Source organism: Paramacrobiotus metropolitanus, unplaced genomic scaffold, assembly GCF_019649055.1.
Source record: "Paramacrobiotus metropolitanus isolate TYO unplaced genomic scaffold, Prichtersi_v1.0 Parri_scaffold0000169, whole genome shotgun sequence".
Classification (NCBI taxonomy): domain Eukaryota; kingdom Metazoa; phylum Tardigrada; class Eutardigrada; order Parachela; family Macrobiotidae; genus Paramacrobiotus; species Paramacrobiotus metropolitanus.
Window position 1 is genome coordinate 151,374 of NW_026570389.1, and position 16,342 is coordinate 167,715.

The 16,342-nt window shown below is 48.7% G+C and overlaps 1 protein-coding gene across 1 annotated transcript; it reads right to left on the reverse strand.

Annotated features, from left to right (window-relative positions):
• Positions 1-681: 681 nt before the first annotated feature.
• Positions 682-1,967, reverse strand: LOC129600272 (uncharacterized). The gene has a single exon (XM_055498745.1). It carries the CDS (start codon positions 1,847-1,849, stop codon positions 962-964), a length of 888 nt encoding a protein of 295 aa, XP_055354720.1. The 5' UTR covers positions 1,850-1,967; the 3' UTR covers positions 682-961.
• Between the last annotated feature and the right edge of the window lie 14,375 nt (positions 1,968-16,342).

Genomic DNA, 16,342 nt, shown 5'->3' on the forward strand with positions numbered 1-16,342 from the left:
AGTGGTCGTAGGAGGTTGTAGGGCTTCAATTCGCGTGCCTCCCGCAGCCCGTTAAATGGCATGCAGACGAGGCCGCTGCGCCCGCACCGCGCACCCAACTGCTGGTCGTTGCTGATCAGCCAGACGTCGCCCAGTTCGCTGTGGTATAAATCCAGGCATAACATCAACACCAGGCCGTCGTTGCGGGAGCGGTAGGTTGTTCCGTGGCCGGCCGGGTAGAAGGCATCCTGCAACTTCTGGGCATGCTGGAAGCTCTCGACCCAGACCCGCGCCGGACGTGTCACCGGATCCGTCAGGTAACGATAGGCGGCGTGCGCGCTGTGGGGTGCTTTATAGTTGGGTTTCCGGGAAAGCAGCTGCAACTCCGTCAGGACGATGTGCGGCACCGCCAGCGCGACCGATGCCGGTAGCGTGCCGGTCTGGCCGGCCGCTATCTCCCGGAAGAGCTGCAGTCCGTCCGGGATCATCAGCACGTTGGTGTCAAACACCAGCGTCAGCCCACCCGATCCCGCCATAATTCATTTGCTATCATCAACGTGTATAATGTATATTCTATTCTGTTGTACCAAGAGAATGCAGCTGATGGCGAACATGCAAGATGAACAGCTGATCGTCTGCAGAAAGCAGATGTTTTATTGAATTTGCCACCAACTACGCAGCGACATACTAGTAAGTAATTATAAAAGAATGATGCCTGTATTGCTAGCGGCATGAGCATTTGAACAGACAGTTATTCATGTACAGACAGTTATTCATACATGTCACGATTCTATTCACGTGCCGTAGCCAACATAAGCGCTGTAGGCACCCGGAAGTACCGGATATACCGGAAGTACACAGTAATTAATGTAGCCGTTGTAATTTTTAATCGGCGGCGGCTTAACTCGTAAAACACCTTGCACGAATTTCGGTATCGTGGAGAAAATAATGAACCATTAATATCGTTGTTGCAACTAACTGGTCAGTAAGAATCGACAGTGAATAAGCGGAAGACCTCCTTATCGATCCTGCACAGCAGTCCGATAACGAACCCGATAACAAACACCGCCACCGCCAAGATTTTCAAATCGCTGTCGCGTTGCGTCACATGCCAGCCGCGCACCCCGCACCCGCACTGCTCACACACCGGCGCCGGCTCCCCGGTGTCAGTTTCCGGCACCTCCCACGCCCCGCCCCGATTTTCCTCCCGCTGCTGGACAATCCGCCGGTACGCAGCAATCCGCTGGACCTCATCCGACGCCACGAAGCGGATCTCCCCGGCGGCCACCGCCCTTCCGACGCGGATGGTGGCGGTCATCGGCTGGTGCGGCGGGACGCGGTGCCACTGGTGGAAGTCGTCCCCTTTCGGGCGCAACACACTGTAGCGCAGCAGGTCCCGCGCGTGGCGCAGCGCGTTGAGCGGAAGACACGCCACGCGGCTCCGAACCGCGCGGGCGGTTAATTGCAGGTCCTCGGTGACCAGCCAGATGTTGGCGGCGCTGCGGTAGTGCAGTTGCAGGCAGTAGAGCAGCACCAGGCCGTCGTTCTTGGAGCCGTAGGGCCCGTGTTCGCGCGGGTAGAACGTGGCTTCCAGTTCGTCGGAGGCCGTCTGGCCTTGGTGGCGCACCGCTGAGAGCACCGGAAGTTGCTGGAGGAGGTAGTTGTAGGCTGCGCGGGCGGTGTGTTGGGTGGCGGGGGTGGCGTTGTGGTGGCGCAACTCCATGAGGACGATGTGCGGGACGACGAGGGCGAGCGAGGCCGGGAGGGTGCCGCGGTCGCCGCGCGCCAATTCCTGGAAGAGCTGGAGCCCGTCCGGTCGGATGATGGCGTTGGTGTCGAACACCAGCATCAGCCGGCCCCAGTCCTCCATTGTACGGGTAATTCCGAGTTGGCGAGAATGGGATGGGGAGAGAAAGTATGCAGTGCGAGTTAATCAAGCAACTGTATGTTTTGCCGGCAAAAATGCCGCACGTGCGTCGTATCGCGTGGCGAAGAGTCGGCTTTTGTGCGATACAGACAGTGGGTTGTTATTCACTCGGCCGGCATTAATTGGCCAGCGGGCACACACACCGGCGCTCAACCGACAGTCAGCTGAAGACTCATAACCGGTCTGACTGCACTTGTGAACCGGCATTAATTGTCTCCTTGACGTTGTAGTATACTGCTTAATTCCCCGCTGTTCTCAGCGATATTTAGCAGTTGCTCTGTAATACTGTAGTTGCAGCAGTTTTAGTAGTAGTAATACTGTAGTTGTAGTTGTTGCTCACCTGTGCGCTCATATCCTGCCAGTGGCCGGCTTTTTACCCGAGGAAAATGCGTACACTTTCGCCTAACGGGTGGTTGTGCCGGAAGAGGATACCGGAAATGAGCCAACGGGAGTCCGATAGAACCAGCCGGATGTGAACGTTGTGTGCAAGTAGTCGGCTGCGTTAATTTTTGTGTTAGTATTATACTAACCGGTGGCCCGGGCCACGGTATTCTTACTGGATTTTCAATTCTTGTCCATCTTCTTGGACCCAGATTGTGCCGAATCGCCAGCTGCCATACCCCCTGTGACTCGGCTTGGATAGAATAAAAGCTAAAGTCGAAATCAGCGCATATTCACCAAAATATGAGACTTACATCACCTTATAGAATAAAATGTGCAGTTTTTTAATAAATTTTTTGTTTTCCGGTAAGTAGTACTATTTTTGTGTATTAATCATCTAAAGCAATATGAGCGCAGGCGTACTCAGCGTACACCCCGCTTGGCAGTCTGTCGTGTTTTGTTGTTGCGCCCGCCTTAGCATGGCAGCACCGTAGTGTTCTCAGCGCCACCGCATGGTGTGGCAGCTACGTGCGCTTGCTGTAGTCAGCAATGCAGAGTTGCCCATGGGGAATTTCTATCGAAATTCAGTGTTGATATAAAATTCTAGCAATCGCGTCCTATTTTCGCTTTTCCATAGCGTAGGCGTTATAGCATTGCCAGATTTCTTTGGCAGACAGAGTTACGTCAACTCTGATTCTGCGACGTGAACCTTGCCAGGTTCCCGTCTTATATGGTTCAAGGCTGACCCAAAGGTCACCGCAGAAAGTAACTGCGGGTAACAGGGTTGATGAAAGGGCATCAACTCTGCATCCGGATCAGCAGAAAGAAACTGCAACGAAAGGTCACGAAAGTAACATGGCGCTGCAACAAGTGCAACCGGGGCTGACCCAAAGGTCACCGCAGAAAGTAACTGCGGGTAACAGGGTTGATGAAAAGGCATCAACTCTGCATCCGGATCAGCAGAAAGTAACTGCAACGAAAGGTCGCGAAAGTAACGTGACGCTGCAAGGACAGCAGACCCAAAGGCCACAGCAGAAAGAAATTGCAAAGAAAAATCACGAAAGTAACGTGACGCTGCAAGGACGGCAGACCCAAAGGTCATCGCAGGAAGCAACTGCGAGGAAAGGTCACGAAAGAAACGTGACGCTGCAAGGACAGCAGACCGAAAGGTCACCGCCTCAAACAGAGAGCGAGACAACGAGGAGGAGGAATTACTTCGCAAAGACAGTAGCGAGGTTAAAAGCCGGAGATTCGGAAGACGAGAAGTTCGTCGAAAAGACGTGGGAAGAAGACGGAATAACCGTGACAGTGCGACGCACACATGAAGACGGTCCAGATCGACCAAAATTCTTCGAGCATATGAGAGAAACACTCCAGAAGAGAAAAGCTGCTGAGAAAGGTCACGAAAAGGTTGCGACAGCGCAAGGAGCGCAAGAGACCGAAAGGTCACCTCAAGAGAGAGTTGAAGAAGTGAAAGGTCACGAGAGACAGCCAGTGCAAGAGACTCAACAGTCACTGAAAGAGAAAGGACACGGTGAAGTCGCCGTAGAACCGAAAGGTCAAGAAAGTAACTTGACTCTGCGAATGGCGCAGCAAACAGTGAAAGTTGGCGAAGGAGCACAGCAAGTCTCAGACGACTCTCTTGAATCAGCAAATAAGCTGCAGCAAAAGATGGAGTGGCAAAGGTCACCTATAGACGGCATGGTATGTGGAAACAAGTTCCTCCGCCACAAAGGTCACCGCAAGATGCGAGAATTTCCAGAGAAGCTTACTGGGAAGAAAGAGAGAAACAAGATTGGCGAGCGAGAAAGCATCTCGAGGAACTCGTGAAAGCTTCCCAACCAAAGGTCAAGGAATACCGAGAAGCAAAAGAGAAAATGGACGAAGAAAACCGTCAGTTTCATGAGAGAATTGTTAAGGGTGAATTGCCGCCGCAATATGGCGAGAAAGTGCCTTTACAAAGGTCACCGAATGGCGGATTTTTTATGTCACGACCAGAAAGGTCATCGGACTTAGTGAAAACTCCACAAAGGGAAAGGTCATACGACTTTGCGCAAGCACTCCGGAATGACAAAGAAAGGTCACCGCCCAAAACTGACGGATTATCATCACAAGTTGAACCAACAGAAGAAATAAACAAGAAATTCAGAGAGTGGATGAAAGAAAACGATCACAAGATGATCGTCTATGAAAGGTCACCAGAAGAACTGGAAGACAAAGACGATGAGATGACCCTCGCGGATCGCATTACGCAAGAGATAATTGAGAGGTTGCGAGAGAAACTGTCCAAAGATGAAAGGTCAAGATACGAAGTCATAAAAGAAGTGACGAAAGGTCACGAGAACGCACAAGCGAAGGAGAAAATGTGCGAAGCATCAAAGGTCACGAATAACGCTGCGAAGGGGCAGGCGTGTGACTTGCAACCTGAAAGACAAATTCGGAAATTTTATGATGCTAGGACTAACGTTCCGAAGAGGTTTGATCGGTTGAGTTCAAGAGACATCAACCAAAACGCGCAGGTGAAGGGGCTAATGCGCGAAGTTCCAAAGGTCACGGAAGATAATAACGCTGCGAAGGGGCAAGCGCGTGACGTACCATCCGGAAAAAGAATCCGAGAATTTTACGACGTAAGACCGGATGTCCCAAAGAGGATTGACAAGCTGTCTCCGATAAAGAATATGAACCCCCGATCAAATGATCCGATTCAAGTCCATTGCAGAATTAGAGTGTTGAAACTTCAAGATGGAAACACGCCCAAGCGAATCGAAGCGCTGACTCATGAAGTTAAAGTGGGAAATGTAAAGGTCATGGCAATGTTGGATACAGGCGCAGAGACGTCTTTGATCTGCCAACAGTTCTGTGAAAGGAATGGCCTCCAGACTGTACCGCTACCGCCAAAGAGGACGGTGATGATCAAAGGAATCAGCGGAACCTCAGGTTTTCAAGTGACGCACTATTGCGTAGCGCCAGTGACCTTACGAAAGAAAACAACTCAACACTCTTTCTACGTCAGACCAGCGTCAGATGACGTCCAGGTTCTGCTTGGATTTGACTTCCTTGCAAAGAAGTTCGTCTTAATAGACGGAGATGAAACATATGACGAAGACGCCGATGAAGATGAAGATAAGGAAAAAGATGATGAGCCGAAATCCACTGCGAAAGTTAACGCAGGAAAGGTCACCGAACTTCAACCAAGGAATGAAGCGGGGCAAACGGCTATCCCAGTACCAGAGGCACAGGGGTCGAAAGGTCAACAGCAAAAAGAAACTGATGAAAAGCTAATCCCAGTACCAGAGGCACTGGGCAAGGAAAGGTCAAAAAGAACCGAAAGGTCACCAAAGCTGAAAGGAAGCAAAAGGTCACCAACCATGGAACAAATAAAGATTATGCAAGCTGAAGCACTGATCGCGAAGAGAGACGCATTAGTTCCGGGACTGGAGTGGTCAAAGCTAATCCCAGTACCAGAGGCACCGGGCACGAAAAGGGCTGAGCCCAGGAAAGAGCCGGGACTGATGAACAGTGACGAAAGAGCGTTATTCGACGAATTGCGGGAGAAAGCAATAGAGCAGTTGAAAGATTCACGCTCCCGAAAAGATAAACCAGAGCGTAGCTCACAAGCTACTTTCGAACCACGCTCTGCGGATAAAGAAATAGAAGTCATCGAACTGTCTTCGGACCACAGCGCCATCCAAATGGAATGTGACCGCGACTGGACGGACACGGAAGATGAAGGTGACCTTTGCGTCCAACCGAAACAAATCGAGTGGACAGCCGAACAAAGGGCAACAGCGTGCGACCACGATTGGCGCGATGACCTTTCGAAAGCAAGACCGCAAGAGAAGTGCATCCAGTGCTTACAAGAAGCAAAACAAGATGACCTTTCGGAATGGCCGAAATGCAACGCTGCAATTGAAAGTCTCAAGAGAGGCGACTGGATCGAAACGAAGTCGATCATGAGGACGCTTCCAATGGAGCAGTTGCCAAAAGCAACTTACCTCTGGCAAAGATATCGCGAATGGTTGTCTGTAGTGAAAAACTACATAATCTCCAGAGGAAAATGGCTCCATCATTGGCAGCAAGAGGTCGACAACTACATCCCCGGTCAAGCGGATAAAAGTGATCCACATTACATTGACCCAGTATCTAAGCTCGATCAGGAACGGCGACGAGCTATGGAAGAAAACGAATTATGGGAAGCAGAAACAATCGAATTATTCTGACAATTCCGAACGAATTACCTATGGAAAGGTCAAGGACGAGTGGTGATTTTCCCAATTGGACTCGGCACACCAGTGTACGAACTGTTCGGCCTTTACCAGGAATGCCTGAAGAAAGGAAGTTTGAAACCGTTCAACAAACAATGGATGAAGATCATGCAAGAAGTTCCTACGATCGTTGGCCAAGTGCCCGAACTAAAGGTCATGAGAAAGAGACGCCCACCAGGACCATTCGGTTATCCTGGAAAGAAGAAGGTGACCTTTGCACCAGACCCAGATGGAGTCGAGTACCCCGAACGAGGAGGTGATACATGGTGCATGTATGAAACAAAACCAAGCGATGACTGGGTCACAGAAGAGTTGATGGCAAATTGCGTCTTCGTCGGCGATAAAAGACCTAAAGGTCACGGCACAAGCGCCGTTCAAGAAGACGGCACAAGCGCCGCAGAAGTGAAAGAGAAAGATAAAGATATCGGCACAGGCGCCGAAGAAGAAGCGAAAGAGCAAGAAAACGGCTCAAGCGCCGAAGAAGAACAAGACAAAGAAGATGTCGGCATAAACGCCGTTCAAGAAGACGTTCAAGAAGATGACGACGGGTCATCGTCGGCATACAAATTATCCCAGATGATTAAGGAACTGAACCAAGCGTTTCGGGATCAAGAAGCAGGAATCCCAGTAACAGAAGCAAAAAAGGTTCAAATGTCGCCAAACGAGAAGAAAGCAGCAGCGCTAGTGGCGTCACTCAAAAGGTCACTCGATGATGGTGAGGAACGGCCACCAGTCGAGAACGAAAGGTCACTCAAAGAGTTGCTAAATGAAAAAGAGCCAGAAAGGTCAGTTCCTAAATTCGATGAAAGGTCAGACCACGCAGATCGTGGCTCTCACAATACTTTCGAACCACGATCCGCTACCACACACGAAAAGAAGGAAAGGTAACGAGCAAGAATCCGCGCAACGCGAGCTCATCCGAGGATAGCAGCACGAAACGGACGAAAGTCCAAGGAAACGGGCAAACCTCTGCCCGAGAAATCAAAAACGAAAAAACTTAGCTCTTCCAAGGATGAGGATGATGACATTTCAACGTCAAGTGAAGATGAAGGTGTGATGGAACAACCGAAAGAAGATCAAAGCAAAGGTCAAATGCTGCAAGAGAACGGTAGCAGCGAATCCGACTCGGACTGGTCGAGTACAAGTGGCGATTCAACCACTTCAGAAGATTCGGGAGTAGATGACCTTTCTGAACAAGAAGACTTGATGGATCTTGACGAAGACGATGATAAAAATGATGAAAAAGAAAAGGAAATCGTCGTCGGAAGAATAAAAGTGCAGAGAGCAAGAATCCCTCAAGGGGCAATCAAGGTCTATAGCGATCAAAGAATCAAGATCAGACCGAATGTCTGCACACGCGTTAAAACTAAGATGGCGGAATACGCCCCAAGGACTCAAAAACTGATGTTCACGGCGACACTACAGAAGGATGTAGATGTCCAACCGTATACGGGAGTGACGGAACATAAAAGAAATCGATTCGAAATCGTCGTCGCTAACCGAAGTAAAAGAAGAATGGGAATTAGGAAGGGCCAATTCCTCGGTTACGTTGAACCTTACGAACACATGGAGAGCGTAAAGGTCAACGCGGCAGTAATCGCCGACGTACTTAATGATCCGAATGTCGACGCGAAAACGAAAGAAGAACTGAACGACATCATCGAAAGACTCAAGTTAGGACCAGACCTAACTGAAGAGCAAAAGAACGATGTGCGAAATGCATTCTGGGAATTTTGGAAAGTCTTGCCGACGTCAAAGAAACCGTACGGCGATGTCAAGGGAGTAACGCACACCATTGACACAGCCGATGCAAGGCCAGTGAAGTGCAACCCAGCAAGAACTAGCTGGAAAGGTCGCGAATTCATTACGAAGCACATCGAAGAGATGTTGCAGCAAGATGTGATTGAACCGTCCGATGCGGATTGGAGTTTCCCGGTCGTACTGGCCGCAAAGAAGAATGGTGATGGCACCATGGGAACAAGGTTCTGCGTCAATTACATTCAGCTGAACAAGCTTACGAAAAAGAACAATTACCCACTGCCGAATCCAGACGAACTGCTTGACGCATGCGCAGGAAACAAGTACTACGGCAAGATGGACTTGCAAAGTGGCTTCTGGCAGATCCCAATGGATCCAGCCTCGAAAGATAAGACGACCTTCGTCACCCAAGATGGGATGTTCAGATTTAAAAGAATGCCCTTTGGAGTCTGTAACGGGCCAGCGACGTTTCAGCTGTGCATGGATAAAGTTCTGTCGAACGCAAAGAGAATGGGATGCGTTTTCGGCTACATCGACGACGTTATCTTCGCAGGAAAGACCTGGGAGATTTTCATGCAGAATATGAGAAACGTCCTTCAAAGCTTAGTCGATGCAGGCTTTACAATCAAGCCGACGAAGTGCGAATTCGGCATGCGCGAAATGGGATTCTTGGGGCACATCCTCAGTGAGAATGGTATCAGAATGGATCCTGAAAAGGTCATGGCAGTTTATGATCAGAAGAAACCGACAACTGAACGGCAGTTGAGGTCATTCCTTGGATTAACGAACTACTACAGGAAGTTCATCCTTGGATACGCGCAAAAGACGGCGCATCTTTATGAACTGCTAAGACACGATAAGAATATCAAAAGAGATTGGTCAGAAGTCCACGACCAAGAATTCAATGACCTTAAAGAAGCATTGTGCAAGGATCCAGTGCTGAGGAAATTCGACCCGGCAAAGCCGACAGTGATCGAATGTGACGCATCAAAGGAAGGGATTGGTGCAGTCTTGTCCCAAGATGGACACCACATTGCATACGCAAGTCGCGTTTTGCATGGAGCTGAGAAGAATTACGGAGTAACGGAATGGGAATGTCTGGCAGTAGTCTTCGCCGTCAGAAAGTTCAAGTCGTACATCGACTACTCCGAATTCACCGTAAGAACGGATCATCAAGCGTTGACGAATCTCCTAAGGTCAGAGACGAATAAGTCGGGAATGAACCCAAGATTGACAAGATGGGCATTGGCATTGCAAGGTCACCGTTTCAAGATCGAGTATAAGCCAGGCAAATACTGCGACAACGCAGATGCACTGTCAAGAACGCCGATCGACGGTCCCACTTGCAATGAAGAAGAATATGACGAAATCCCGAACTTCGAAGATTACAAGAATGAGCTGAACAGAGAAGAGCCTCCGATTGAAGTTTGGCAACTCTTCGTGCAATTGGCAGAAGATAGAGAAGAAAGGCTCAAAGCCGACATGAGAAGGGCATTGTCGGAGGAAAAGAATCCTCAGCTCGCTGAAGAAGTCGCAGAGCGTAATTCAAGAGCTATTTTCGAACCCCGCTCTGCTACCAAGATAAAGGTCAACCGAGTGAGGAAAGAGATGTCAGAGCAAAAAGATGCAAAGGTCACGAAACTTGGTCAGAGAACGGCAGACCAGAACGACCTTTCTGAAGCAGAATTCCTTTCCGAGTACATACCGGATGAGTGTCCAATCAGACTGCTAAGATTTCCGAAAACGATCGAGAAAGGTCACAAGCCTCTTCCAAGATGCAAGGTCATCACAGATTGGAATGAACTCAGTACTGCGACAGTTCGCATCGTCAATCTTCAAGGAGACGAAGAAGAAGAGGATGACTCAAATTTGCAACTTCGGAACAAGCAGTTGAAGGATCCGCATCTAGCGATGATAATCGATGAATTGGAGCATCTGCAAGACGCAGACAAAAGGTGAAAGTTTGAGACGCATTACCAGTTATGGAACGGCATACTGTATCGCGTCAAAGACAAAAATGAAAGACTTGAACGGACGTATGTTGTACCGCTGCCAATGAGAAGGGCAATCATCCATGCACTGCATGATGAAAAGGCAGCAGGTCATCTCGGCTTCGAAAAGACGTTGGCTGCAATCAGGCTCAGATATTACTGGGACCGAATGAGCACGGATGTAAAGAACTACATCCTGGCGTGTCAAGGATGTCAATTCAGAAAGACGCCGAGGAAATGTCCGCCTGGAAAGCTCCAAGAAATTAAAGTCGGACATCCATTCTTCAGAGTTTATGCGGATCTGAAAGGACCTTTGCTCCCAACGAAGAAGAAGGGATACAAGTACATTGCGGTCTTCATCGACCAGCTAACGAAGTACGTCATAGCAGAGCCAATGAAAACGGCTACGGCGAAAGAATTTGCAAAGGTCTTTGTGAAGCACGTAATTCTGGTGCACAGAGCGCCACATATTCTCCATACGGATCGCGGAAGACACTTCACAGCTGAAGTCTTGAAAAAGGTCACCAACGTTTTCAAAATAAAACACACGTTTGGAATGGCGTATCATCCCGAAGGTCAAGGACAAGTCGAAAGACAGATGCAGACGATCAGCGATGGACTGTCTCAATACATGAAAGCCGGGAATGAAAGGAAGTTTAACAAATATCTTCCTTACGTCGTATCGGGAATGAACCGCGTTGTACATGCGACGACGGGATATTCAGCATATTTCATGCTGTACGGCAGAGAAATGACCATGCCAGAAGACGTCGTTACAAAGACGAACGTTCCCGACGATTACGGTACTCCAGACGAATGGGTGGAGACCATGAAGAAGAACTTGACCTTTTCAGAGGAAGTTGCGAAGTGCAATATCAAAGACGCCTATGAAAGGCATGCCGAAATTTACAATAAAAAGAAGTCGGAACCGGAATTCAAAGTCGGCGACCGCGTCTTGATCAGACTTCCAAAAGACACGAAGCAAGGAAAGAAAGAAAATCAAGCGGACTTTAAGAAGAAGTACGACAAAGTCTGGAAGATCCTTAGCTTCCCGAGACCGAACGAAGTTGAAGTCATCGAACTGGAAGCAACGAAAGAACCGGACGTAAGAGTCGTCTCAGTCGACCGATTAAAGCACTGGCATCCACCGTTGCCAGATCAAGAACATGAGAAAGGTCACGCGGAAAGAGCAACGGTCGAGAATGAAAAGTCACAACCTACTAAGGAAGTAGCAGACCGCAATTCTCATACTTTCGAACCACGCACTGCTACCTGGATAGCAGGACAAGGATCTTCAAATACTCTCGAACCACACTCAGTGCCAGACCAAGAAGAGAAAGGTCAAGCGGCAGAGGAGCCAAAAGAGGCACAAGCGCCAAAAGAGGCTGAAGAGCCGAAAAAGAAAAAGAGAGGACGACCAAAGAAAGAAATCAAGGATTTCGAAACGGCAGTCACTGTGAAGTTGAACCAAGAAGCGGGAAACCTTGCCGCCGTGGAAGAGAATGAAAGGTCACGGTCTGTTGAAACGCTCGCAGAACGTGATTCTCAAATTATTTTCGAACCACGCCCTGCTACCAAGGCTTTACTCCACGCAGACCGTGGTCTTCAAAACACTTTCGAACCACGCTCAGCTACTGGAAAAGATGACCTTTCAAGAATGGAGCAAATTAAAGCGGTCAAGGAAAGGGCAGACCGACTTGGCCAAGATATTGCCAAAGCAATTGAAGAACGAAAGGTCAAGAAACCAAAAAAGAACCTGAAGCCCACTCCGGAACAAATTCTGAGGGGCGAAGTCGATACAGAAGAGGAAGCCGACAAAGGATTACTTGATCGGATAACAAAAGGACGGAAAAACATAAATCCAAAAATCAGACTCATAGGAGTTTACGATATTATGACGGGAGATTGGGATGGCATAAAGGTCATCAGGAATAAACCTGCTAATCGGAGTTATTTTCGTTCTCGTAGTAGGTTTCACTAACGATAGATCGAGAAATGGAAGGACAGGATCCCAACGCGCCCTATTGGAATCCGGGAACGCCGTCCTCGACGAGCGGAACGATTCAGGACCCGGAAATGTACGATGACTCCATGAACACGGAAGGTGGATATGGCTATGAAGGGGGATACGACCCGAACTACACGTATCAACAATTAGATACAGGATTGGGGTCGAATACATGGGGGACTTACGGCTCACAAGTCGGGCCCCAAGGGCAAATGATGCCGAATCAGATGATGCCAAACCAGATGATGCCGAATCAAGGGATGATGGGTCAAAACTTCCCGTTCCAACAATTCCCTCAGAACATGTACGGTCAAAATATGCCGATGATGAACCAAGGTCAACCGATGCAAGGTCAGTTCGGTTATGGAGGAATGGCCCCATTTCCGAACCAGATGCAAGTTCAAGGGCAGTTAAGGACGCCAAATGCGGGGGGAATGACACCGCAGGCTCCGAGAAGGGGACGAGGAAATTCAGTGGAAGTTTTCACACCTCGAGGTCAAAGAAACCCGTGGAACAGGCAAAACACACCGCGAATGGGCGGTCAGCCGTCCACCCCTCAGGCATCGACAAGTGGTCACAGACCAAGAATGGAAATTCCGTCATTAACGCCGGTCAGAATTCAGTGACCACACTCAACTGGTAGTATCCCATGGGCAGTGATTAACGCGCCGAGATTTCAAGATCCAGTGACGGAAACGGCCCCACAATACAACATTATCGTTGACCCAAAGGTCACTCTGACGGAAGAAGAAAAAAGGTCCATCGCGGAATTCAACGCGAAATGCCGCGAATTCGTTGAGACCCATAATGAAATCAACGAAAACCAGTTCCAGTACAGAACTGCAAGAAAGAGTCACAAGCTCGACAGAGGATTGCACCTGGAACTGAAGCTCACTAAACATAAAGCAGAAGAACTTAGAAAAGAGTTGGGCGTGGAAATCCGAACATTGAAATCCGTCACGCCTGTACTGAAAGACAAAGAGTGGCCAAGCGCAGTTGAAACGATACTAACTTTCTTAAATCTAATCCCGGGAAAACACCAAGAAGAAGAAGAAAGAGGAGTTAAAACCCCGGCAGAGGAAAGTCCCACCGCCGAGGAGCGAAAGGTAAAGAAAACGAAGAACGAGGCTTTCGAACCTCCGAGTGACCCGTTGACAGCAAGAGAAAGGGAGCTGTTGAGGGAAAGAGCTAAACTCGACAGGGAATTGATGGACATAAGGTCACGAGCGACTTCAGCGGTTGGATCGTCACAACCCAGCCCGGCTAGAGAAAGACAGCCGAAGCAGAAAGGTCAAACCGGTCAGCAAGTTCAGACGAAAGGTCATCCTGGTGGAAGCACGCGAAGGGGCGTAGCTCGAGTCGCAAAATGCAGATCATACACCAGAGTGTTCCGCGTAAAGAAGAAATTCGAAGGAGTGGTCAGCGCCTTTTTGGTCCAAATGGACACGAACGAACCAATTCCATCGTTGGCAGAAGGAATCCAGCAAGAAAGATTCGTCGAGATGTGCAAAAAGGCGAACGAACAAGTGGAAGAGAAAATCGCGGAGCTATTCCCTTCAGAACGAAACAATCCACATACGATCGGACGAATTCTCATGGAATTATTGAGGGACACCGCATTCCACGAAAGGGCATACATTATGGTGACGATCGACTTCGACGGAAAAGTTGAGAAACAACTATATGACCCTCATGGAACGAAGATCGATATGCGATCACATAGCGCATATCCTGCATCAGGTGCGAAGGGGCACGAAGCAGGCGAAGAAGAAAACGTTTCAGAAGACGAAGGTCAAGAAGAGAGTCAAGCCCAACCTTTCAGAGAAACAATCTGCAGGACTTTGAAAGTGAGGTATTACTTGGCGAATGGCGAAGAAGGATACGTCAATGGATTTGTCGTCGATCCAGTCACGATGATGCCGATCCCGACTGCAGGGACGAATGCCTCGCCTGAAGAAATCGAATGGCAGACACAAAAAGCATATAAGGATCTGCAAAAGATGCTCAGTCTCATACCAGAAGAACAAAGGAACGATGTGGCGGAAAACGTCAGATGCGTATTAAGCATCCTGCAGCAAAGAGCTGAAGAAGACAAGGCCAATATTCTGGTGTTGATGAAAGATGATCAAGGGAAGTTCAAATCGTTGTTCAACTCGAAAGGTCAAGGACTTAACTTCCCTCCCCAGTACCAAGTTCATCCGGCGGAGGAAGGTCACGCCGAGCTGTATAATCAGCCCCCAGCAGAGGCCATGGACGAAGAAGAAGTACAAGAGCGAGAATCGCCTTGTAGAAGATTGGAATATAAATTTATGACAGAAGATGGAAGAGAAGGGATACTGAAGATCGAAGTGGTAGATCCGGCCACTGGAAAGATGATGGCGAATGAAGGTCTCACGCAAGAGCAAGAAGATCACGAAACGGCGAAACTTCTTCAGGAAATCGAGGAGGTAATACAAACTCTCCCGGACGAAGAAGAAAGAGACGAATTCGAAACCTTGACGGAAATTTTGGTCAATGTAATGATGCCAAGAGCAAGGCGGGATCAAGCATATATGCGCTTAACTCATGTTGATCCGATCCACGGAGAGGTGTATAAACAGCTCTACACCGCGGATGGCGAAGCACTCAGTAACCTGGCGTCGGCGAAAAATAACAAGAAAACCGCAGAAAAGAGTGAGCGGGAAATAGCAAAAGAAAAACCGAAAGGTCATGCCGTAAAGCAAGAGGTGACAGAAGAATCCAAAGGTCACCAGGTTAAAATCGAAGAAATACCGAAAGGTCATCAAGTTAAAACAGAAACGCAAGAAGACGCGAAAGGTCACGAACAGAAAGTAGTGACCCCGAGCCGAAAAGAGGAAGAAGTTTTGGAAAAAGAAGAAGAAGAACTAGAAAAGAAAAAGAAACCAAGCAAATCTCCCAAGACTGCGGCACGAAAAGGTGGAGCCGGTAAACAATTAAAGCTTATGGGAGTTATGGCATCGAAAAGGCCAAAACCGGATTCGGACTCAGAACCGGAGAAGATGGTCATCGACGCGCAACCTGGTTCATCACAGTAAGATACTGAAGATGAAAAGGAGAAAGGTCAATCGCGCAACGTGATGGAGGAAGCGATGAGGATGCAACCAGTATACGCATCAACGATGAAAGAACGAAAAGAAAAGAGTGAGAAAGAGAAGAAGAAAAGGGATACTTCCGTTGAGTCAGCTAAATCTGAAGCAAGTGCAGTGACAGCACCATCCCCGAAGCCGAAGAAAGAGACGCAAAAGAAAGGTCAACAGAAGATCATGCCAAAAGCAGATCCCAGCTTGGCCGAATATATGGACGCGCAAAAGAAACCAAAGGTCACGCGGAGGAACAGTCTGATCGGAAGAGTCGATCCGGCTGACATTGTCGATTGGCAACCGCCGGGAGGAGAGAGCAATCTCGACTACTCAGACGACGAAAGTTTCTTCCTCGAAGACGATCACGAGAAATTGACGATCGAAGAAGTTGACGAGATAGTGCTGGGCGCTACTGCCGAATGGGGCAAAACGAAACAATCCGTCACGTCAATGTTCAGGAGTGACCTTAGATCATATTGCAACGAAAATGAGATACGGCTCACAAGAAAGAAGTACGACGTCCTCCTGGAATACGCAAGAAGCACGGGGAAGATCCTGCAAAAGCATCCAGGATATGGAGTTAAAGCAAAGTTGTTCATCATGGGCAACAACAACGAACGAAAGCTGGCCACTGCAAACGCAGACATAAGAGAACGGATTGATCGTGCCATTACCGGAATGTGCAGCCCAACCGGCACTACGAAGCACCGAATGGCTCAATCCATCAACGGTGTCTGGAGCAAAGAGAAGGGAAATGCTTCAGAAATTGAAAGGTCACTTGAGGCGCCACTGACGCAGATGGTCAAGGAAGGGATACTCCACACTACGAATCCCCACAAAGGTGTGCCCATCAGATACAGCTCAGTAAACGCTGTTATGGAAGAACTACGAAAGTATCCAAAAGAAGAAACCAGTGAAGACATGACCGTCAT

Coding starts and splice junctions, on each gene's coding strand:
- LOC129600272 (XM_055498745.1), bottom strand. CDS start 1,849: ATGGAGGACTGGGGCCGGCTGATGCTGGTGTTCGACACCAACGCCATC.